This window comes from Mauremys reevesii, linkage group 2 (assembly GCF_016161935.1).
Source record: "Mauremys reevesii isolate NIE-2019 linkage group 2, ASM1616193v1, whole genome shotgun sequence".
Taxonomy (NCBI): Eukaryota; Metazoa; Chordata; order Testudines; family Geoemydidae; genus Mauremys; species Mauremys reevesii.
Window position 1 is genome coordinate 60,183,033 of NC_052624.1, and position 26,121 is coordinate 60,209,153.

General features: G+C 42.1%; 1 protein-coding gene across 8 annotated transcripts in view; it reads right to left on the minus strand.

The window, feature by feature from the left end:
- Positions 1-5,441: 5,441 nt before the first annotated feature.
- RAPGEF5 (Rap guanine nucleotide exchange factor 5) overlaps positions 5,442-26,121 on the minus strand; it is a 229,774-nt gene continuing 209,094 nt past the window's right edge. For 5 of the 8 annotated variants that reach the window (XR_005594557.1, XR_005594556.1, XR_005594555.1 and 2 more), the window contains 6 exons: positions 24,990-25,040; positions 23,803-23,890; positions 15,289-15,353; positions 9,814-10,054; positions 7,482-7,536; positions 5,923-6,009 (listed from right to left, as the gene is read on the minus strand). Coding sequence is in view for 3 of the 8 variants with exons in the window: in XM_039526096.1 (XP_039382030.1) it covers positions 5,891-6,009; positions 7,482-7,536; positions 15,289-15,353; positions 23,803-23,890; positions 24,990-25,040 (378 nt within the window). In the remaining 5 variants the exon portion in view is untranslated. Of the gene's footprint in view, positions 6,010-7,481; positions 7,537-9,813; positions 10,055-15,288; positions 15,354-23,802; positions 23,891-24,989; positions 25,041-26,121 lie in introns of all 8 variants that reach the window. The other 3 variants (XM_039526096.1, XM_039526095.1, XM_039526094.1) reach the window with 1 other exon arrangement.

A 26,121-nucleotide genomic window follows, 5' to 3' on the forward strand; every position in this document is an offset into this window, starting at 1 on the left:
CTGTGCATAGACAAGGCCTTAACTAGCTCAGGCCTTGTCTACACTAAAAACGTTCTGCTGTCATAGTTATCCTGTTAAGCCCTCCTAGGGTAGATGCAGTTATTCTGGCAAAAAAGTGTGTCTGCCAGCATATCTCATACAATTTCCCTAAAACAGTGGTTCTCAACCATGCATATGCGTATCCCTGACACACACAGAGATCTTCCAGGAGCACATCAACTCATCCAGCTCTTTGCTTAATTTTACAACAGGCTACATAAAAAGCACTAGCGAACTCTGTGCAAACTAAAATTTCATACAATGGTTTGTTTACACTGCTCTATATACTACACACTGAAAAGTAAGTACAATATTTATATTTCAATTTATTTTATAATTATATTGTAAAAATGAGAAAGTCAGCAATTTTTCAGTAAAGGTGTGATGTGATTAACTTCTGTATTTTTATGTCTGATTTTGTAAGAAAGTCGTTTTTAAGTGAGGTGAAACTTGGGGGTACACAAGACAAATCAGACTCATGAAAGGGGTCCAGTAGGAACAGTTGAGAGCCACTGTCCTAAAAGACAAACTATGCCAGCAAAAAGCACTTCTTTGCTAGTATAAGTGGATCTATACTAGTGCTTGAATCATGATCAGTGGAACTGGAATATGAGCAACCATGTTCCCTGGTGGGAGTTGATGGGACAGCAGGAAAACAGGGAACACAGGGAGTTAGGCTGGAAGCAATGCAGTCCCACAGACAGAGTATGCATAGGGTTTAAAGTTCACTTGTTCAACTTAGCGAAGCTGAATGCAGGTTCTTTGGAAATGAAACAAGGCTTATATCAACACAGCTCTGGTGGTAAAATATTCACCCATAACCAACATAGTTATGCTGTTATCAATTTTAAATGTAGCTCATGCCATAGAGAGGCATTGTGAGGATTAAATACTTCATGTTTCTAAAGCACTTTGTACATGTAAATGCCATACAAATGGTATTTATTGTTTTTATTAGCAGCCAGATTATGCAGAGCTGCTTCAAGGGTGTGTAATGGCAGAGGATGGGAGGGCACAATGCCCCTCAATACCTAGTAGGGTGACCAGATGTCCCGATTTTATAGGGACAGTCCCGATTTTTGGGTCCTTTTCTTATATAGGCTTCTATTACCCTCCACCCTGTCCCAATTTTTCACACTTGCTGTCTGGTCACCCTAACACCTAGTACAGTAACTGTGTACTATTACATTACCCAGATCGCTGCAGGGACTGCTCCTTTTATGTGCTAGGTGAAGTATAACACTCACCAAAGAGCTAGTAATGGTGAACAGGGCCTGGGAGAGGTTGTGTGATGGGGCCACTCGCCTCAGGCAAGCGTCTCACAGCAGGTGTGCCTGCTCCCAGCTTTTGCGGTGCTTCCTACCGGAAGTCTCTCTTTCTCAGGTGGCCGAGTCTCACACAGTCCTTGTGTGAAACACAAATAGACCCCTTCCAGGGTGCCACGGCAAACAGGGCCTATCCCAATATCGTGGCTGGTCTTTGGCAGCCCTCCCTGGACTAGTTCTCAAATAGTTCCTACTCTGGAATGGAGCAGTGCCCCCAGGACTTCCGCCCCGGAGACTAATCAGTCCAACAGGACCTATCCCAGTACCCTTTTTGGGTGTGTTTCTCTGCAGCCCTCCCTGAGCTCAGTCCTTTATTAGGGCTCTCAGCCCCTTTGCCTGTGGCTGGTTGGGGGACGCAGGCCTGATCTCTACACCAGGTCCCAACACAGGGACCCTGCTGCTTCCCTTAACAAACTTCTTCCTGCTGCTGTTCCCTAGGCCACTTCCCTGCAGCCCCAGCACATTCAGCTTCACCCTTACCTTTGGCTAAGTCTTGCTTGAGTCCCAGCAGCACCTTTCTTGCTCACCTGGACCCTGCTGGCAACTGCTCTGTCTAGTTCTGCAGCCAGCCAGGAGCACCTTCCAAACTCCTCTGGCTCCAGTCGGCAAGCAACTGAATCTACTCTGTCTAGCAGCAACTTTTAAATAGGAGCCTGCTGAGCTCCGATAGGCTTCTCCCTGCAACCCCTCTCTAGTTGGCTGCTTCCCATGCAGACTCTCAAGGAAGCTTGGAGGACTCATCTTTTCTGCTTTTTTCCTAGGCAGGGTGTGGTAGGACTGTGAGGCCTCCAGCAGGGGGCCTTCAGGCCTAATACACCCTGTCAGTTTATTACACCCCATGAAGCAGGGCATCAGCAGGCAAGCTCTCCCCATGCATCTGAGGCAGAATTTCTCAAAGAGCTTGCACTGTGAATCCAGGCCACTCCTGTAGCTGGGCTGTGATGACAAGGCACGACTGAGGCCTATGTTATCATTATTTCTGCTTCTGAGGCTGCTTGGAATACATCTTGGTACCTTGTAAACTAGCAAGTCCTGCTAATCAGATAAGAGTGAATGGTTTTGAATGAAAATAGATTTCTGAGGCTCAAATCAGACTCCCACTAGAGTGCAGTTAATCTCATAAATGCAGTATGTGTTCAGTGCAATTTAATGACCAGAAGTATGAGCATAACATATTCCATTTGGGAACAATAACCGCATGTGGCAGGCATGAAGGCACAGAGCCCAGATTTCATTAATGTAGTTTTATATTTTGAAAAGGAATATTAAAAAAACACTTGAAAATGCAAGATAAATGCAACAGTTGCTTCTACAAGTTTTAACCTTGTATTCCTTGGCCATTTTGACATATAAATTATTGCTTACTAGCTCTCATAAATACACAACACAATAATATGTACAAGCATGAAATATGAAAAAGAAAACATTGGCAACAGTGAATTTTTTGGTAAATCAGACTATTTCATACATACCAGTTCTCATAATGGTGGATAACTACTAGCTGTAGTCCCTGAGAAGTTAGGTAAATACCTTGATTTGGGGTTTTCTACCATTTTATAGTTAATGCAGGCTGACCGTATTATGGCACTCCAGTTAAAGAGACTATAACAGGCAAGTGTTCTTACCTCAGTTCACTGACTTCATCCCAGTATTTCTTAATAGGGTAAAAAGAATACAATAAATAGACTATGCAAATAAATATTATTAATCTGCTAAAAAGTTTAGTATTTACAGCTTTCTTTGTATTTTTTCCCCAGCAGAACTGTTTTGATCTGGTTTTAGCAACATGGAATCCTTTTTTGGCCATGGCATCAAAGCACAGCTTGTTAACTATCTAGAATTGGGCTGAAATCTGAAGCACACATCATAGAAATATCTAGATGTGACATGTCAAAATTCCAAATCAAAGATCTGTAGAGTGACCCCGCTCTTCCCTTTTTTTTGAATAAAAACTGCTCTGAGCTACTAACACACACACACACACACACACACACACACACACACACACACACACACACAGTTTAATCTGGCATGTGGCTGGGATAGGCTGAGATTTAAGATTTTCGGTAGCTATTCTAAAATGGCATTAACAGTGCTACTATTTTGAGGGATTGTGATTAAAGACCACAGTATTGCCAGATCTAGAAACTGGGGGATGGATGCTACACCCAATCCCCTCCATTTCAGAGTGTTCCTTTTTAGTTGTCCTCCCAACCATCTTTCCCTCAGATGTTTGCCAGTCTAAAGGCAGGCTTCACTTCAAAATGAGGACCCTGATGGTCTTTATTTGCTGAAAACTTTTGCTGCACGGTCAGGGCAGTTGCCTTCCTATTAATACTGTGGATACAAGGTGAATATTCTCTGCATGGAGTGGATACACTAAACATACTTTGCCTTTCCCAGGTGAAGATGTATTCAGATAATAAAGACCTCTGTGTAAACTGCTGCAGTTTGTAGCACTTCATACAAAATTACATAGCATGACAATATTTGAAATTTGGTATTTAGATGACAGAATTTTTAGTCTGACTGCAAACCTGAGTGTGGAAAGCAAGATCATTTCCTCCCCTTCCCCCACTCGTCCTCTCCCCTACCCCCCCCCCCACTGTTGCTTCACCAGCAGAGAGGTGTAAACTACTACTAGAACAGCTATTGTAGGGTGAAAGTTGCAGAGAATTGAGCGAGAGGTGCATTTCTAAAACCCTTACTCATATTGAGTAGTACTGTACTATGCACCTGTCCTGCTGATTTCAAAAGAACAACTAATTATGAACTAGGGTACTGGATCAGGTCTACAGTGAGGTTTATTACAGTTGTGCCACAAGGAAAAGATCTCAACAAGGGGGAGCTTAAGAATCAGTGAATGTTTTAGTTAATGAACCCAAGGAGGGGACTCAGTGAAAATTTATGAATTGCAACAAAACAAAAAACAAGCATTATTTGTGATTTATGTTTTTATACTGCAAACGTGAGTCCACTAAAGCTAGTGTCCTGACTTGAACAGTTTTGGTCTGTTTGCACAGAAGAGTTATTTACAATATGTGCAAGCACATCTACAGAAAAACTTGGAAATTTTTACTCCATGGCCAGCAAGAGTTTATTTTTCTTCTTTTTACTGGGTAAAAAGATTTCTTTCAAAAAAAGAAAAATCATATCGTATTTGATAATACCAAAGTACAAGCAAATACATTTGAGACATCTGTTTCCTTTACATTATAACTGTACAATATTTCACAGATGGGGAAACTTGAATGCATCTGACAGAATGTCCCCGAAACTACTTGTTAAAGCTGCTTTTCTGTCCCTTTAAACCACAGATCACAATATGATGAAGAGCATGCTACTTCAGACACTCTGGTGGACCCAAATGTCAACAAAGGAGCATTTTCTTGGAAGTCTTTCTCGTGTGATAAAGACATAATACAGACAGGCAGGCAGGCAGTACACCTTCACTGCCACTGCAAAGAGGATTTTGCTATAAGGCCCTCTACAATAAATTGTGTTTACTGTGAAGCACATTACATCATCCATAGTGTATACTAGATTATTTCAGGACCATTCCTTAGCCCTGAAAAACAATATTCTGATGAGAGGGTCCTGGAGACATGAATACATTGTGAACGTGACTTAAAACATACTCAGTAATGCCAATGAATACTACCTTGATTTGTCTAAATGAAAATTGGGGCAGGGGTGGAGGAAGAGAAGTGTTAGAAGGAAATAACGTTGAAAGCCTATTCAGGTTTCATACATATGGAGAACTGCTCTAATTGAGTTGCAGGATAGCCCCCTTGGTCTCTCAAAAGGGGAAATGCCTGGTTTGTTTCCATAAACCGTGTCAAGATTAGATTTATCTTTTTACTGTCTGCTACAAAGCAAATTCTTAAGAGAAAGTGAAATTAGGAGAGTTTCAGATATCAGCTTCTGTTGACTTATGACCTCCAATCAGGACACACAATTGCATTAACATGCAACACTGTTTTATACAAGTTATTTTTTATATTCCCATTCTGAGGCATTTGCTGTTCTCTCGAATAAGACATTCCCCTGGAGCCAGAGCGGCAACATGGATTGCACTTTTTTTTTTTTTTGCAACAATAAATACTTTGGCAGCCTCAGATTAGTGAGGTACATACTGTATGGTGAATTGTGAACCCCCATGTCACACAGTGTTGCTTGCTGGAATGTTTTGTTATGGTGACATGATGCTTCCTTTCCCTCTAATACTGGCGGAATCTCGATTGAAAGCTACACTGGACCACCAATATGGTCACATAAACCAAGCTTCTTAGCTTAAACAATGCTGCTCTTCTCCTTCCTTTTCTGATAAGTGGAAATGGCACTATCCTTGCCTGGAATGCTGTGAACAGCTCTTTTTCTTGCTTTGCTTGATTTTCCTGTGTGTATCATGTGACTACTGATAAAACTCAGTAAACTGTTCTCATATAGGGAAGCAACATGCTTGGCATAAACATTCACTTAATTAAAAGTGCTGCAGTTACAAGGTTACATGAAGCTGTGGGCGCTCATGCTCGAGGCTCTATCCGGTGAGAAAGCTCAAACAGCGTTTGCTGGTCGTCAATGACGTGCAGGTGATAGACATGTGGCTTCAGCTCTTGATTCTCCTTTGGAGGAACTTCATTGCCTAAAGTTTATATGGAGAAAAGGAAATGAATCTGAGATCAGTTTTCGAACCAATCCATACTTTCCAAATATGAGCCAAACATGCCATTAAAAATGGCAGGTGAAGTGTGATGGTCCAAAGCATCTGCAGAGGACCAGATGCTCTGGTGGGAAGATCCTTATCCTCAAAGGGGAATGGAGGGGAAGAAAGTTCTAAGCCATGGAAACACCATGCTCTGAAACTGCAGCTTTGCCCCCTCATCTGCCTGCTTTCTTGATATGCTTCTAACACCAGAGGGATGGGAAGCGGGAGGCATAAAGCTGGATTTCCTCATGTTTGGAATATGCTCAGCAGTCCCTCTGAGGCTGATTTAAGTGCTACTTTTTTGTCTGTCGGCAGGAACAAACTTTGAGCAGGGTCTGAGGATCTAGCTTTGAGTGTTTAAATAGCTGTAGCACAAACGTACGTCAGCAAGTGGGCCCCTGAACCATTTCCTTTAGATCAGGTGAAATGTGACAATGCAGGACAACTCTTCAAAGATTTTTTTTTGGGGGGGTGGGGGAAAAGAGAGGGTCAAGCCTTCTGTTTTGATCAGTTATGCTTTTGATTTCGGCTAAGATGGTAGAAACAAGAGAAATGCTGTTATTTCACAGGAGTTCCCCCAGCAGAATGGCTTTAACCATGCGTCAGATGAAAACTGAACAGTCGATTGAAGAGAAAACTGAGACATTATCTGCCACAAACTCTAGTCGATGTCCTCAAAGCAATATTAACACATGTCTGAAGTCCCTCCAGGTAGAGTGTTTTTGGTCTTAATGTGGCATTTATTTTAGTGTGTTTAAATTAGGACCCTACCACTATAAAAAATATTGTGTTGTCTATCCCCTCCCTTGTATAATTGTAGTGCAAGTCATACAGAGAATAAGGAAAAAAGTTTACAGATACCCAGTTGGTCTCAGTGGAACACTATGAAAATCCAGAGTGATATATCACTCTTCATCTAGTGAGATGCCAATACAAGTTTCAATCAGTTGCTTAAAGAGAGTTCATGTAGGAGACTGGTGAGACTGCACTAAATCTCCATCCTAAACACACCACTTGTTATTGGAAGCTGTAGGATACCTCACAAGCTCACCAGGTAATTAGAGGCCTTTACTTTTTTTTCCTTCTGATGCAGGTCTATAAAACTCAGATCTTGTGTAACATTACAGGTAGATGACTGTGCATATTGGGGATTGGGGAGAACACAGCATTTTGTGAAAATCTTTGGAAAGTAGCTGTAATTACATTCTGTTTGCTGAGGTGACTTTCACAACACACTCTCCCCTCTTCTAGGTTAAAACAAACAGCAAGTATGTTTTACTGTAAAAGTAACCCTAGGCCATGGGAGAGGAAGCAGAGAGACCGGGAAATAGTTCTTTTGATATATGTAACTAATGAGAGACAAGTAACAAGGGAAATGTAATTTTGTAATTAAACTTACTACTACTTACCACATTGGTTATTCCTGCAATGTCTCAGTGATCGGACAGTATCAGCAATCATGTGCTGTGAAATAAAAAGTACAATATATCAGTGCAGAAATCTGACAGGGGGGCTGTTACTAGAAAATCCTTCCCTAGCCCCACACTTTGCAACAACAATTGCAGCAATGGTGAGAAAGGAAGGAGGCAGGATTTGGAGACATTTAGATTAGATGGGGAGAAGGTTGTTCGTTTGCTTGTGGCTCGGTGTCAACATATCCTGAAACAAGGTTAGTTCTTTCTGACTCCTTTCACAGAAGGATTTTGTTTACACTACACAGATAGAGGGGGTCTTCCTAGGAACCCATGGAAATGGACAATGAAAAAGGATAATTTCTCTATGTTTTCTTCTTTCAAAGGAGATGCTTGAAATCCCCCCTCTCTTTCCCCCTCATGCTTAGTGGAGTAGTGTGTGTCAGGTTTTAAACTGTTGCAGGAAGAGCAGATTTGTGTTCATGTATATGAAAAATTAAGTGACTTCTGTTAAAGTAAAAAACTCCAAAGGAGGAAGATGTACTTAATTGCATGCTTCCTTTTCAGTGCATGGGGGAGTAAAAGGCTAAAACTACATTATGGGCTAAGTTTTCAGCAAGCCTTTACCCCTTCATTCAGTTTTTACAAGTCTATGGCATGGTAACGATTTGATTAGTTGTTGATTTTAAAAGATTTTTATTGTACTGTTTTTCCTTAGGCAAAATAGGCTGCAGATGGTTGCTCATATTCAACAGAGAAAAACCTTTAAAATTTTGTTCCACCTTTAGCATCAGATCCTTATTTGGATATTAATTGGAATAGCTATGTCTAAGTTAACAGAGCTACATTGGTTTTCACGAGTGAAGGATCTGGTCCATAATGCCGTATATGCATGTTTTCTTTTGATTACACTTACAATCCAAAGGAAAGAGCCTATTGAAATGGGCCAGAAGCCCTTGACGGAATATGGTGACAAATTTAAACAACCTGCCTGCAATTAACAATAGCAATATGGCATTTTATGGAAACAGTACAGGCTGTTCTCACACCTCCTTCAAAATCCAGCCAGAAGTGGAAAGGATTAGCTGTCCAGAGCAAAGTATAGCTTGGAATGATGTAGCATAATTCATCTCTCCACAACCACAATATGAATTGTTTACAATGTTCCTTCACAGAATAGCTTATCATGAGAACAACTGAGTATATGCTTAATGAAGACTTGATGTTCTTTAATAAATCAGTGAAGCAAAATCATTTTTTTCATCTGTGTTCCATTTACCATGAAATCTCTCAGTCTCTTATGCTAACATCATTTCCTTGCACTGATTAAAATAAAGTTCTAATGAGAGGTCCTAAGTTTGCATGACCAATTTCTTAAATCCCACTAGAGTTATGACATTCCTGTGTTCTTCTGCTGTTGTTGCATCTTCCAGTTTATATCCCATATTTTGACATTTAGGCATTTCACACTGTCCCTCTGACTTGCCTGACCCAGTTACAATACAGAAAACCTGTTAATTCATCTGAAAATGGACTGCTATTTTCTGATTGTTTTAATAGATGGCTGTATACCAGAGTGTGATAAATATGTAGGAATGCATACAGTGACTGAGACCATGTCTACACTATAAAATTAAGTTGACCTAACTTATGTCAGCATACAGCTGCCGTAGTAATTACATTGCTTGTGCGTGTCTATGCTTTACTCCTTGTGTATTGCCAGTGTGGGACAGCTCTTGAAAGCCAGTAACAGTCAATGTAAGCAACACAGTGTCTACTCTGACACTGCACTGACCTAACTACATTGACTTTGACTCTACACTGCTCATGGAAGCGGAGTTATTAAGCATAGTGGGATCAAAATTTAACTGTAGATGCTTCCATAGTTAGGTCAATGTAAGCTGCCTTGCATCAACCTAACTCTGTAATATAGACCAGACCTGAGACTTGACTGGTAACCACTCTTAGCACATGATCATTAGCAATAATTCAACTGTTTATGGCAATCCAGTTCATCAGTATGCTCAGAAGTCCCACAGATATTTTTGGGCATGATCCTGAAAACCTTTATTTATATTACATGTACAGTTCTTACTACTAGTCCACAAAGGGACTGCCTGTAAGATGATAAATACCAATGTGCTGAAGTTTACAGGATTGTGCATTTAAGTAGCAGTGGTGGCCAAGATATGTTATTACTATAAGAGATATATAGATGGTGGTTGTGATTGACAGAGGAATAATGAAAGAAGCTATATCTCAGCAAAAGATGTCAGTAAAGAATATGAAGATATTTATAATATAATGGTAACATTTAGACTAGGGTTACCATATCGATATAATCTCCTTTTTTGAACCTCTTTTCTCTGTCCAGGCAAAGTTTTCAAATTTCAGGAAACGTCCAGGGTTTTTGCAGAGCAGACAAGCTGCAGCTCAGAAAGAGCCCTAATTGGTCTGCTTCCAGATTGGTCCCTCTCTGCATCTGCAACTGATTGGTCCATTCCTCTGCAAGCCACAGCTGCTGGATTCCACTCACTCAGGACCTGGCTCTCTGCTCTGGGGAAGGGGACCTGCAGGGAGGCAATGACTGATGGCTGTCGCTGCATCCTGGACTTGCGCCAGCTGCCCTGCCACGTGACAAGGAGTGACACTGTCCTCCACCTCCACTGAATATGCCTGTCACAGGTGCCCCCCCCCCACAGCTCCCCTTCCCATCCCACCCACCCCATACTTCCCCTCCTCTCTAGTAGTATCCTCTTTTTCCAGAAAATGAAATACTGTAACCCTAATTTAGACCTTATTCCATCCATTTATTACTTTGCATTTGCAATTCTCATGTTAAGGCAAAGGACACAATAAATATTGGTCTAAAAAACTGTAGTCTAGATCTTACAAAATAGAAAGTTAAATTAAAAAGTGAAATCCCCTTAGCTTTTGCTAAGTCTGGTCTATTATGATATACTTTCCTAATTGACTCAACAGCTTGCAGCTTTTCTTCCCTTAGTGAATTTATTTCTTTGCATTTTGAACAAGCTTCTGATTCATTGTATTCATATCACATTGAATGCAGGAAATAAACATATGAAAATCCTGAATCTAATGGGGATATGAATTTCAAAGCAAAGATGCTGTCACATAAGGAAAATTCCAGTACAGCTATGATGGTAGGTGTATTGCTTCCCTACAGAAGATTTTATCTGCAACAGCAAGTTCAGTATTCAGGCCTCTTTCTTTTCTCCTCCTCTTTTCTCTCTCTCTTTTTTTTCCCCCCTCTTCAAGATCAATTTCAAGTGCTAATGCCCATTAGCACAATTTTGAACTTAGTTATTTGCAGGTGCAGTTTAGTGGCTTGATCTTGAATCAACTGAAGTCAATGAGAATTATTATTATTATTTATTTATTATTATTATTGCCAGAGTGCCCAGAATATGCTAGGCATAATACAAACAGAGGAAAATACCTTCCCTGTGCTGATGAGTTTACAATCTACAGGGGCATTGGGCAAGGAAAGATGGGAAAGGAATACAATACAAAGTGATTAGGGTGAGATGATTGACACACTTCTTGCTAATTCCATACCAACAAATCAAATACTTAAACATCAAAATGAACTAGAATAATACTTATATGGGCTGGGTCTACATTGCTTCTTTATCTTAAGAGTTCTCACCCTTGCTACCATTGGTGGGAGCACTCATGCACACAGGGCTGCAGGCAGGAGAATTAACAACCATGTTGTTTGACCCTTCTCACAGCAAGTCTAGATGACATGGTGGTTGAAATGCTGCTGGCTGTTGATGACCGCCTTCACTAGGGGCAAAATCCTGGCCCCGCTGACTTCATTGGAACCAGGCTATCACTTTGGAGCTTCTACTGGTAGAGCTGCCCTGGTGCACAGACACACCCCTAGAACCCTGACCAGGGGTATTCTATCTGCTACCCAAGATCCATAAACCTGGAAATCCTGGACACCCCATCATCTCAGGCACTGGTACCCTGACAGCAGGATTGTCTGGCTATGTAGACTCTCTCCTCAGGCCCTATGCTACCAGCACTCCTAGCTATCTTCGAGACACCACTGACTTGCTGAGGAATCTACAATCCATTGGTGATCTTCCAAAAAACACCATCCTGGCCACTATGGATGTAGAAGCCCTCTACACCAACATTCCACACAAAGATGGACTACAAGCCGTCAGGAACAGTATCTCTGATAACGTCATGGCAAACCTGGTGGCTGAACTTTGTCCTCACCCACAACTATTTCACATTTGGGGACAATGTATACCTTCAAGTCAGCGGCACTGCTATGGGTACCCGCGTGGCCCCACAGTATGCCAACATTTTTAGGGCTGACTCAGAACGCTTCCTCAGCTCTTGTCCCCTAATGCCCCTACTCTACTTGCGCTAGATTGATGATATCTTCATCATCTGGACCCATGGAAAAGAAGTCCTGGAGGAATTCCACCATGATTTCAACAATTTCCATCCCACCATCAACCTCAGCCTGGACCAGTCCACACAAGAGATCCACTTCCTAGACACTACAATGCTAATAAGCGATGGTCACATAAACACCACCCTATACCGGAAACTTACTGACCACTATACTTACCTACATGCCTCCAGCTTTCATCCAGACCACATCACACGATCCACTGTCTACAGCCAAGCTCTAAGATACAATCACATTTGCTCCAATCCCTCAGACAGAGACAAACACCTACAAGATCAAGCATTCTTAAAACTACAATACCCAGTTGCTGAAGTGAAGAAACAGACTGACAGAGCCAGAAGAATAACCAGAAGTGACCTACTCCAGGACAGGCCCAACAAAGAAAGTAACAGAACGCCACTAGCCATCACCTTCAGCCCCCAACTAAAACCTCTCCAGCACATCATCAAAGATCTACAACCTATTCTGAAAGACAATCCCTTACTCTCACAGATCTTGGGAGACAGGCCAGTTCTTGCTTACACTCAGCTCCCCAACCTGAAGCAAATACTCACCAGCAACCACACAACAAAAACACTAATCCAGGAGCCTACCCTTGCAACAAAGCCCGTTGCCATCTCTGTCCACATATCTATTCAAGAGACACCATCATAGGACCGAATCACATCAGCCACACCATCAGAGGCTCGTTCACCTGCACATCTACCAATGTGATATAGGCTATCATGTACCAGCAATGCCCCTCTGCCATGTACATTGGCCAAACTGGACAGTCTCTACACAAAAGAATAAATGGATACAAATCAGATGTCAAGAATCATAACATTCAAAAGCCAGTTGGAGAACACTTCAATCTCCCTGGTCACTCAATTACAGACCTAAAAGTGGCAATTCTCCAACAAAAAAACCTTCAAAAACAGACTCCAACGAGAAACTGCAGAACTGGAATTAATTTGCAAATTGGACACCATTAAATTAGACTTGAATAAAGACTGGGAGCGGATGGGTCATTACACAAAGTAAAAACTATTTCCCCATGCTAATTTTTCCCCTACCTTTAACTCACACCTTCTTGTCAACTGTGAAATGGGCCATCCTGATTATCACTTCAAAAGTTTTTTTCCTCCTGCTGATAATAGCCCACCTTAATTGATTAGTCTCGTTAGAGTTGGTAAGGCAACACCCATTTTTTCATGTTCTCTAAGTATATACATCTTCCTACTGTATTTTCCACTGTATGTATCCGACGAAGTGGGTTTTAGCCCACAAAAGCTTATGACCAAATAAATTTGTTAGTCTCTAAGGTGCCAACAGTACTCCTCGTTCTTTTTACAAAACTAGCTGGCTGCTTGCAGCGCTGCAGCGCGGCGCTCGCGCGGCGCGCGCGCTTTGCGCCAGCGCAGCCAGCGCCAGCGCCAGCGCTCTCAAACTCCTCCTCAGCTCCAGCTCCTCCCAGCTCCCTGTGGGGACAGCGCTGCGCGAGCGCGCAGCGGCCCAGCTGGGCTTGGCGCTTGGCGCGCCCGCAATTTGCAGCGCTGCCAGGTGTGTTTTTTTTCACCACCTGCTGCAGCGCTGCAAATTTGTAAGTGTAGCCAAGCCTCTAGTCTACTGTAGCCAAGGCCTACATGTGATTACAAAAAACAAAGGCCTGATTAAGACTGAGTTGAGAATCATACACTTTGTCTCCAATAAATTAATATATAAGCCTGTAAGGGATGTTTACTAACAATCAGTGTGCATCAAGGACTATTTCAATTTACATGTTAATGAGACAAACTTGTGAGAGCGCTTGAGGAAGAACTTGCTAATAAGTTTATGTGCAAACACATAAAGGTCAAACAGTTAATGGACTAGGCACAAGAAAACCTTTTATTAAATGCAAATCAGTGTTCTTCTAAGCACTGCAACAAGAAAAGGTACAAGAATCGAATTGAACATACAAAGAATGGACCACCTAGGTTATAAAGTTACCTTGGGATGAAACAGGGAGAAATGAATTGTTCTCTCTGTTTACTCAACCAATAGGTACTGGATACAGTAAATTAGTCATTTCCACAACAAAGAGAGAAAAAGATTAAGATCAGGAGGAGAGATATGCCTCATCACCTTTTGACACATATCACATACCTAAAAAGGGTGGACAAGCCTGATAATATTTTGCTGAAACATGACACTCCAATATGTAGACTTTGTATCATGCTTATCCATACTAAAGTAACTAAGGCCTAATCTACTCTAGAAAAGGTTTGCCAATATAGCTAGTCCAGCAAACCCTCCTAGAGCATACACAGCTTATACAGGCAAGAGAGTGCTTTTTCAGGTATAACTTATACCAGTCCCTCAAATAAAATAAGCTATACTAGCAAAAGCACTTTCCCCGCCAATATAACTGTGTCTACACTAAGCAGGGGCAGCTCCAGACCCCAGCACACCAAGTGCGTGCTTGGGGCAGCAAGCCGCGGGGGGCGCTCTGCCGGCGCTGCGAGGGCAGCAGGCAGGCTGCCTTCGGCGGCTGGCCTGCGGAGGGTCCGCTGGTCCTGTGGCTTCGGAGGTCCGCCGAAGCCGTGGGACCAGCGGACCCTCCACAGGCAAGCCGCCGAAGGCAGCCTGCCTGCCCTGCTTGGGGTGGCAAAATGCCTAGAGCCGCCCCTGACACTAAGGTTTTTGCTGGTATAGAGAGATGTTGTAAAGAATCACACTCCTAACTGACATTACTATACCAGCAAAACTTTCTACTGTAGATCTGGCCTAAGCTAAAAGGCTAATGCACTACCCTCTACATAAAGATTAATATTTAGCTTTTATTGTGTCTATTCTTCCTGTTTATCTCCTACCCAAATCATGAACTTACTTTCATTTAAAATACCTGGAATTAGTGATGACTTAAATTGGGGTGACCTGCTGCTGTGTACCTGGGGGGGGGGGGAGGGACTAAACTCTGAGAAGAGGCTGAGTGGACAGAAGAGGCAACAACAGTTTGAGAACTTACGCTTGTTTAGATTGTGGGGCAATGCAAACTATAGGTGTGTAATTTGTAAAGCACACTAATATGTTGTGCATTAATTGGTCCATTTAGACCCTGCTGGTGCGCGTAAAGGTTCCCTAGTGCACTTTATCCCACCATTTAGACAAACCCTTAGTCAAGGATAAATATGATGCTGTGAGGGAGCTGGTGGAGCTCATGGAGAGAACTGAAAAGGCTAAGAGATATTGTGCTTGGTTATCAAAGCATGATACATTTAACACAAGAGGTGGGGAGAAGAGGAATAAAAAAAGGAGAGAGAGAGAGAGAGAGAGATGGATTTTCCCACAAAAAAGAGGACGTTATAAAAGACAAAATGTACATACCAGCTTTTCAAAATTAACAAGGTTATCCAGAAAAGTTTTATTTCCTTCATGGATGAACGTTACATCTACAAAGTTTAAAAAGAGATACAACATTATTAAATGCCAGGGCATTTGTTTTAGATACAAAGGAATAACAAAATAAGGAACAGAACAGTCTCATAAGTATTGCTACAATGCCACATGTTTGTGTTCTTTATAGGGCACAAACAACTATCACTGGTGCTTTCATTAAAAAACAAAAAATGTACACCTCTATGGGAACATTAATCGGGAGAAATTTGTTACTCACTAAACATAATCTAGGGACTCACAAATAACACTCTTTCCATCAAACAAGACAGATGATACACTGTGCTATCCAGGGCCCAAATCAAAAGTTGATGGTGGGAAGGGGAGCACAGTAATTGTCTGTGCATGGGTTCCACCCTCCTTCCCTGCACACTGTGGGTATGGCTACACTTGTGAGTTGCAGCCCTGGTGGAGGCTTTCCAGTGCTGCAATTAGTAAGTGTCCACACCTGCAGGGCACATCCAGCGCTGCAACTCCCTGGCTGCAGCGCTGGCCGTACACCTGGCTCAGCATGGGGAATAAAGATTGCAGCGCTGGTGCTGCAGCGCTGGTCATCAAGTGTGGCCATACACCAGTGCTGTTATTGGCCTCCAGGGTATTAGCAGATATCCCAGAATGCTTTTATAAATTACTCTCTTTGTTTTGTTATGCAGCCTCTCTTTGTTTTGTTGTGAACTCAGAGCTCCGTAGCTCCGTTGACCCCGGAGCTGCTTATCTACAAACACAGCTCCTGTTTGCTGTGATCAATCTGTGAACAATCAAATTAGATAATGAGGCAGGCAGGGAGTGTTTGCTTGACAGAAACGGGGCAGAGGGGAGAGAGGGAGTCCGTTGGCTGCAGGCTGTTTGCAGTTAAGAGTTAAGGGTAAGGGATCGGGAACATGTTCTGATTTTTCAAGGCAGGAAGGTAACACACAGTGTTGGCTCCAAAAATCCACTCTCTCTCTCTCGCTCGCTCCCTGTCACACTACGCCCCACCCCACCCCCCTCTTTTGAAAAGCATGTTGCTGCCACTTGAACGCTGGGATAGCTGCCCATAATGCATCACTCCCAACAGCGCTGCAAATGTGGCCACACACCAGCGCTGGTAGCTGTGAGTGTGGCCACACACCAGCGCTGGTCCTGCACAGCTGGACGACCAGCGCTGCAACTACCAGCGCTGCAGATTTATAAGTGTAGCCATACTGTGTGAATCTCTCTGTGCTGCTAGAGATTTTAGAGTGGCTGAGGCAGGGCTGTGGTAAATCGAACACAGAATTCTGCTGAATAAATTCTCTTCTGGAGGAGGGGATAAAAAAGTTCCAGGCATTACTGTTTTCCTTAGGTAGTTCTGAAACACCCTCCATCCCCACACACCTGATTACTATGAAAGTCTACTACAGTGATGGGCACACAAATAGACAAACATTAAATACAATCCATTAAGCCAAAAATCACCTAGCAGCAAATACCAAGATTTAGCTCTTTGGAAGTAAAACAGTTATTTCTGGTTCCACAAAGCAGTACTAGGGAGAGTTTTTAAATGGGAAAAAAAGCAGTCAGTGGGAGGCACAGGGCTACACTCAGGGCTGGATTTCCAATTAGGCACAGTAGGCACGTGACTAGGGGCACCAGCATTGCAGGGGGGTGCCTAAAAGTTAAAAGTGGGTTATGTTTTAATTATACTATTTTTTGGTCCTGTATTGAACAAATATTTAAATTACCATTTATATTTCTTTTCATTTAATTTTTTATGGAAAACACGAAGGTCAGCTGTAGGCAGGGGGGATGCTGAAGGCGCTGGGCTCAGGGGCGCATAAGGTGTAAATCCGGCCCTGAGTATACTTGGCACCAGTATGCAAACTGCATGCAGTATATAAAAGGAAGGGAAGAGGCAACACAACTGTTGCTAAGTTAAATTCACATTGAAACCTTAACTTCAGACAAAAAGGGGAGACAATAGCAGTTGCAAGACCATATGGTAGAACTGCTGGTTTGATCCTGAAGAAGAGTATCTACGTTAAGAAACATACATATTAGTGCCTGCAGTGATAAGATGCTTTTGCAGCACCATTTTAGCAAGATGATAGGACGTCACAAATACATTCCGAAGGTAATGGCCATGTTTTCCAATTGACAAATGGCCCTTGGTAATTGGGTTGTATGTATCTTTCCATGGAATGCAGTGAGATCCCATGCAAAAGGACAACAAAGCAATTTGCCTGCCATTATGTATCATGGCATTTATACTGTGCTCACTATTGTGCTATCTGAACAACCCATACCCGTTCTACCCCATTCGGTCCCCTCTGCCACTGTAGGTGGAAGAGAACCTCAGTCCCAATACAATTAGATTATAGGACTGAAAATCTGCAGATGAAACAATGAACATCTTTCTTTTTGACAATCCCAGAACATAAAAACAGTCAAACTGATTTACTTCCTTTTGTTTCAAAAACTCACTCTCAGGTATCAGCCTGAAGGGGATTTTGTAATTACTTACAATGGAAATTCTAGCTGCTTTATATGCTGGTAAAAACTCTGAGCTACAATTTATCAGGCAGAACACCCTGTGTTAGGAGAGATGTAAAGATGCCCGCGCCAAGGGGAGCACTAGGCTGATTTCTGCCTCAGGGAAGCAGGATGCCTGCCTGAATTTCTTAGTGAGTAGGACAAGCACAACCAGGGCCATCCCTAGCTATTTCAGTGCCTGACGCAGCTCCCCCTCCCCCTGTGGGGGGGCTATGTGGGGCCCCACACCTCCACGGGCAGGAGCTGGCCCCAGACCTCCGTGGGGGACAGGGGGGCCTGGCCACTTCCTCCGGGAAGTGGAGTGACCCGGCCCGAGCCTGCTCTGCTCCCCTGGCTCCCAGCTGCGTTGCTGGCAAGAGCTGGGAGGCAGTTTACCCCTCCCACCAAGCCTGAGAGCCAGGGGAGCAGAGCAGGCTGGGGCCGGGTCACTCCACTTCCCGCAGGAAGTGGCCAGGCCCCCCCGTCCCCCACAGATGGCTGGGGCCAGCTCCTGCCCACAGAGGCCTGGGGCCCAAGGCTGCTCTGCTCCCCTGGCTCCCAGGCTTGGGGGAAGGGGGGGAACTGCCCCTCAGCACTCTCCGGCAGCACGGCTGGGTGGCAGGGGAGCGGAGCAGGCTAGGGCCAGGTTGCTCTACTTACCATGCAGTGAGTGCAGGGTCCGGCCTGGCTACAATCTTCAGGGGAGTGGGGGCAGGGCTGGGGCGGAGCAGGGGTGGGGGCCTGGGGAAGAGCCAGAGTAGGGGCTGGAGCAGCATGCAGCTACGCAGGGCACCAGGAAATTTGGTAGCCCCCAAATTTCCTGGTGCCCTACGCAGCTGCGTGCTTTGCGTATGGGTAAGGATGGCCCTGAGCCCACCTACTACTGAACTCATTCATGGTGTGCAGGCTGCTCCCTTATGCATGCTGCTCCTACTCAGTGGGCCAGTGAGGAGGAGGTGAGTGGCCCATGGCCCTTGTCAACTCCCTTTCTGCTCTGGGTTACCCTGCACTCCCAAGGGAGTAAAGAGGGAGCAGTTCCTGTATGCACTGACTGCACTTCTGACTACTTCTCACATGCAGGAGAAAAAGATCTAAAGAAACACCTTTTCCTCTCCCCTCATACTTCCACTTACTGCACACCTGCATGAGGACCAAGCATGATCTGTCCCTAAATGGCTACATATATTTATGAACACAGGAAAAAGAAAAAAAAACAGTTAGATTATGTTTCTGTCAGTGCTAACGAAGAAAGGCTTTGTACTGAAAACAGAAAAGCCAGGATAGTTCAATTTTGTTCTTGTTCTGTGAAGACTGCACAGCTTTGCTGCCAATAGCTAAGAGCCTAGATAAATTCAGTGGAGCAGAAAATTGCATCTGAGCCATGCTGTAAGGATGAAACACTGGATTTTATTAAATATTTGAAAAATCAGCCTGATTTTCAAAAGCTGTGTCTGTGCAGTAACAAGGCCTGATGTTTAAATTCAATTAACCTAAAAGGGACTCTGTCAAGGTATTTTTCATAATTAGAATGAGAAAACAAACAAACATTCTTATTGCTTTTCTTACCTATTCAGACTTAAATCTGCTTCCTCCCAATATTGTTTTTGTTCCTCTTTATCTGAGTACATTACTTTGCTATTCATAGAGTGACAGAAATGGAGGGCTGGAAGGGACCTTGAGAGGCCATCTGTGCCAGCCTCCCTGTGCTGAGGCAGGAACAAATATACCTTGACCTAGCCCATCCCTGACAGATGCTTGTCTAACCTGTTCTTAAAAACCTCCATTGACGGGGATTCCACAACCTCCCTGGGATGCCTAGTCCAGTGCTTAACTATCCGTATAGTTAGAAAGTTTTTCCTAATATCTGACCTAAACCTTCCTCGCTGCAGATTAAGCCGATTAATTCTTGTCCTACCTTCAGTGGACATGGAAAACAATTGATCAAAGTCCTCTTTGAAACTGCCCTTAACATATTTGAAGACTTATGAGGTGGTCCTCCTCAGACTTCTTTTCTCAACACTAAACATGCCCAGTTTTATTTAATATTTCCTCATAGGTCAGGTCTGTTAAGCCTTAAGTGTGGTGCCCAGAACTGTACACTGTACTCCATCTGAGGCCCCTCTAGTGCTGAGCAGAGTGGGACAATTATCTTCCATGTCTTACATATGATGCTACTATTAATACATCCATTATTATATTAGCTTTTTTTTTAAAAAAACTGCCTCACATTATTGACTCATATGCAATTTGTGATCCACTAGAGCAGTGGTCTCCAAACTTTTTTGATCGCTCACCCCATCAGTAAAAAATTTTTGAGCACACACCCCCTGCTCCCAGCCGAACTGTTGAAGCAAAAAAAAAAAAAAAAAAAAAAGCTGCTGGGATTCCCAGCTGAACTGCCGAGGTGGAGGGTGGGGGTGGGGGGGAAGAGTGGTGCTGCTCCAGCAATGCTTCTCCTGCCACACACCCCGAAGGATCCTCTTGCGAGCACCCCACTTTGGAGACCACTGCACTAGAACTCCTAGATCCTTTTCAGCAGTATTACTGCTTAGACGGTTATTCCTCATTTTGCAGTTCTGCATCTGATTTTTTCTTCTGAAGTGAAGTACTTTTTACTCATCTTTACTGAATTTCATTTTGTTGATTTCAGTTGAATTCTCCAAATTATAAAGATTGTTTTGAATTCTAATCCTGTTCTCCAAAGTGCTAGCAACTCCTCCTGCCTTGGTGTCATCTGTAGATTTTAGAAGCCTACTCTCCACTCCATTATCCAAGTCTTTAATGAAAATATTCAATAGTATAATTCGAGGACAAACCCTTGAGGGACCCCACCGGTTACGCACTCCCAGTTTGACAGCAAACCATTGATATCTACTCTTTGAGTACAGTCTTTCAAACAATTGTCCACTCACCTTATAGTAATTTCATTTAGACCACAGTTCCCTAGTTTGCTCAAGAGACTATCATTTGGGACTGTGTTAAAAGCCTTACTAAAATCAAAGGTATTTCACATGTACAGCTTTCCCCCCTCCATTAAGCCAGTAACCTGGTCAAAGAAGGCATAATTTGTTCTTGACAAATCTATGTTGGCTATTACTTATCATCCTATTCTCCTCTAGGTGCTTACAAATTGATTGTTTAAAAATTTGTTCCAGTGTCTTTCCAGTTATCAAAGATTTGCCGACTATAATTCTTCACATCCTTTTTGTTCCTCTTTTAACAATAGGTGTTGTTTGCTCTTTCATAGTCCACTGGGACCTCACCCATCCTCCATGAGTTCCTGGAGATAATCATTAATGGTTCTGAGATTGCTTCAGCTAGTTCCCAAAGTACCCTGGCTAAAAATAACTGTGACAAACTGGGGCTGATGGGGGGGGGGGGGAGAATGAGAGCCTGACCCCCACTGTGGGGGGGGAGGGGGAGAGGAGTTTCCAGCACTTTCTGCCCACAGTGGCTGACAGCTGCGGAGGCCCCCCGACAGCTGCGGTCCCACCACCCCGGGGCTGAGGCAGAAAATGTCACAGAGGTCTCCGGAAGTCACAGCATCCATGACTTCTGTGACATAATCTATCCTTAATAACAACTGTGGTAAGTAATGGGTCACAATCAACCTTTTTAGTGAACACTGAAGCAAAATAGGCACTAAACACCTCAGTCTTCTTGAGTTCATCCATTATTAGCTCTCCTTCTCCACTAAATAGAGAACTTAAGCCTTCTTTTGTCTTTTCTCTTACTCCTATAATGTACCTACAGAACCTGTTCTTATTGCCTTGTATGTCCCCTGCTACGTGTAACTCGTTTTGTGCCTTACTGTTTCTGATTTTGTCCCTACATACCGTACTTGTGCTTTCTTTTGTACTCCTCCTTAGCAATTTGTCCATATTTCCACTTATTGTAGGATTCCTTTTTTGATTTCAGCTCATTAATGAGCTCCTGGTGGAGCCATATTGGCCTCTTACTATTCTTCCTATCTTTTCTCTGCCTTGGGACAGTTTTTATTGCAATTTTAATTCATTAAACTATCAGCTCTACTGAACTCCTTTTCCCCTTAGATTATCTTCCTGTGGGACATAAACTTCCTGTTCTCTGAGTTTGTTAAAACAAAAAGCAGACTAAGTCTAATGTCCTTATTCCCCTGCTTTCACTTCTTCCTTCCCTTAGAATAATTAAATCTATCATTTCATGATCATTTTCACCCAAATTCCCTTCAACCTTCAGATTCACAACCAATTCAGCCCAGGTAGACAGAGTAAAGTCTAAAATGGCTCTCCCCCTAGTTACTTCCTCTACCTTCTGAAATGAAAAGACGTCCCCAATACATTCAAAGAACTTATTGGACATTTTGTGTTTTGCCATATTACTCTTCCAACAGATGTCTGGGTACTTCAAGTCCTCTATTACTGCCACGTCTTGTGCTTTGGATATTTTGGTGGGTTTGCTCATTATTTCTAGGCTAGCAACTTTATTTTAACTTGCTCTATAACAAACAGCACTGAAGCATCTAGCAAAGAGTCCTGTGGCACCTTTTAGACTAACAGACGTATTGGAGCATGAGCTTTCGTGGGTGAATACCCACTTTGTCGGATGCATCCATGAAAGCTCATGCTCCAATACGTCTGTCAGTCTATAAGGTGCCACAGGACTCTTTGCTGCTTTTACAGATCCAGACTAACATGGCTACCCCTCTGATACTTTAAGCATCTAGGCTGGCATACAAATAATTACATGGCTTGAAAGAGGGGAAGAAATAAAAAAGGTATTGTAGAGCTCATTTGGATATCAATCATGACAGCGTCCTTTAAAATAGCACACACTATTTATGGGGATTTTGGTAACATTTTGTAAGGTATTCCTGATATCCCCATGCATCTTAGATATGTGAAAATATTTAATGGCAATTCTCGTTGTGTACATGGTTTTATGTACATGGTCTTCTATACAATGTTGTATTGTTGTGCAAACATCATAATGTACCAAGGCAACAGAGTGCAAAGAGTAGGCAGAGAATGGACCATAGAGTTTGGTGGATTTGTTTGATTGTTTGTTTTTGCCCTCTCTGTTTCAGAACTCTCATCTTGTCATCCATTAAAATATGACAACAAAACTAAAATTCTCCTTTATATATAAACCCCTCAGATGACTAGGGACCTGGCAACTCCCAGACATTTTCAGCCTGTTTGGAGAATTTTCCCTTGAAAACATTTTACATGTTTGCAGCTGTAACCAGGTTTTAATGAATGTACTAAAGAGAACACTTCTGGAAAGCGGGACATCAAATGAATTTGTCATGATCAAAGACAAGATGATTAATAATAAATGAATCCAAGATGATAGGATACTTGAAATACCTGCCACTTAATTGTCTACTTAACTCACTATGTTGAATAGTTGTTCATTGTCTTTCTCAGAATTCACAGGGTGGAAGGGGTTGACTCCAAAATCCTCCCCATTCATAAGCACCATGTATGTTTGATAGATAAATGGGAGAGATTCTGATCTCAATTAAATCCAGTTCAATATCCATTAAATCAATCATAACCTCTCCTTTGGCTGAGTAAGGTTTGACTTTTCTCCCTTTGGTACCCATCAATGTTGTTTTCATGCATCATCCACAGCCAGGTGGTGCTACTCAAGAGACATGCAAGTTATCTTTCTCAGCCCCAAGGTTTCACACTCACAGCTCAGAGGGACTGTATTATCAGTAGGTGACTGGAAAGGCTCTAAAGTTTCAAAGCATTTGAAAAAAAAAATGTGATTCTTACCTATTTTTTTTTTAAAAGGCTACTCTTTGTTATCCAAAGCAAGTGCTACTGAAGTCTCATACACATTATATCTATACTGTACTTATGAAACAACATGTGGGAAAAATCACCTTACACTTACTGTAACTAACCATTACACATTTCTGTAGATGGAATTACATGGCAAAAAAGGGCAGACAACATTTAACATTACCTTTCAGAAGTAAGGGCATGAAAGGAATTTTTGGAGACTTCATTTTCTTGAATGCATCTCTGTAGGCTTTGTGATTCAGAGAAGGGTCCTGCAAAATCATTTTAGTTATAAAAGAGAAAAATCAATAGGCTATAAAAAGAGCAATTCTAAATCCATTATAGACTTCTGAACTGAACGTGATTTAGATTTAAAAGGTTCTTTGGGAAATGAGGTAGATAAAGGTTTCCTAGGAGAGGTGAAAAACTAAACTGAATAGGAAATGTAAACAATGAAGGAAATAGAAATGATTATATTCCTGTACATGAAATGGTTCCAGAATAGAAGATAGCTATATGAAAAATTCACCATTTGACTGTTCTGTAATTTCCCCACATAATCTCTATTAGCACTATCTCGTCATCTTAATAGCTAACAGAATCTGTCCTAAAAAGTGCCATTTTTCCAGTGAAAAATTAACTCATTAAACACATATCAGACATCTTAAAGAAAAAAATAATAGAAGGCAGCTGAGCGGTTCTATGCAATATAAGTACTGTAATTCTAAAACTCTAAATTGGTACATACTATTAAATGTTTTTGTAAACATTTCTAACTTCAGGCCATGTAATTATTGTATAAGAATTCCAATTGTGATAATTATGTAAAAATGAAACAATCATTAAGGGGCAGATTTTGCCATCTTTACTCAATTCAGTGGTAACCTTGCTAGCCTCAGGGAAGGCAAAGGAAATACTCATGCTGAGTAGTATCTCACAACACAAGTAAGGGAGGTAAAGTCTGGCTCTAAACTTTTGATTTCCCCACCCCCCCTTTTTCATGCCTATTCTCTCTTTCTACAGACTTTTTTGTTTTGTTTTTATAAGACAGATTCTGAGCATCTTTTGCTGGGGAGCAATAAACTGGTGATTAGCTACCATGGCAATGGAATTACTTCCAGATTTACACCAGGAAACCCAAGCACAGATTTTGAGTCTTTATTTTCCCCCTGTGCAAAGTCCATGAGAATGAGTATGTTTACTCTTTTTTGAGACCACTGCAGCACTACTGAGATGTGTACGGTCTGTGGCAAACCATGATCAGAGAAAGGCAATCTCAACTTTAGACAAAGGCAGTCAGTTCCACCGGAAATAAGTTAGAGGGGGCACAACTGGGGAGCTAATTTTTTCTGGCACTAGCACTGTACTTACTGTCAAACTTTCAAGTTCGGTGAAGAGTTTCTTAAACTTTCCAGGGATTTTCTGAGGTGGGGGGAAAAAAGGAAATGGGATTAAAGAAATAAAATATGCAGAAAAATACAGTTTTCTTTCTGAGATTGTCTGTCATGTTTAAAGTGTCAAATAGCACCAAGCCACTTCCCCAGTCAATTATCATTCTTTTCCCAGTACTAAAATCCCCAGTTATGAATAATGTTTAGAGCAATACCAGTCTATTAGATTTAACAGCCTTGCCTTTTGAGATTCCACACATTCATGATTCTTTTATGAAAATTGCTTCTGAACATCTGTTTTCATCTTCCTCACTAACTTCCATGTCTGCCCCATTTGTCTTAATACATTTGTGAAGATGGAAACACCACCACAGGCTGACAATTTAGATACTCAGTAATTCAGATGCAATTTCAATAATCTCCTAACTCTTTTCCTAAAATGTGGGCTCAGGGTTCAATCCTACAAGTCAATGGGCCAGATTCTTGTCTCACACTAACCTCAGTTACTCCTGATATACATTGATGTAACTGGGAGGAGAATCAGGCCCACTGAGACTACTCATACAAGTACAGTTTTGCAGGATTATACTCTCAATTTTTAAAAAATTTACCTGTGCTGTATAATTAAAACACTAGCAACTGCACACCTAAAGAGCTGCATGTGGAATTGTACTTGCACAGATTTTAACATCTTCAACCAGAGGAAGTTAGATGCCTTAAAACACTGTATATTGAGCACAAAAATAGTAGGGCGTGCCTGGGAATGCAGCCATCTATATAAGAATGCAAGTGCATATTCAGCATAGGTTGGTGTATAACTGGTTGCTTGAATTTAGGTGACTTAATTTGCATATATAAGTAATAATGATTAATTTATAAGCATTGTTCTCTATTTCCAAGAATTCAAATTACTGATGCATACAAGCTTTTGGATTTTGAAATTTTTCTGCAGTACATTTTTGCAAATTTAAAGAATGCCAAGCAAACAACTGTGGCTACAGACATTTCAAAAAGAAAAAACTGCCTGTGTGTATTTTATTATATTTATTCACATGCACACACAGAGTGTATAAGAAAGACACTTTATCCATTGTTGATCCACTGATAAGTAC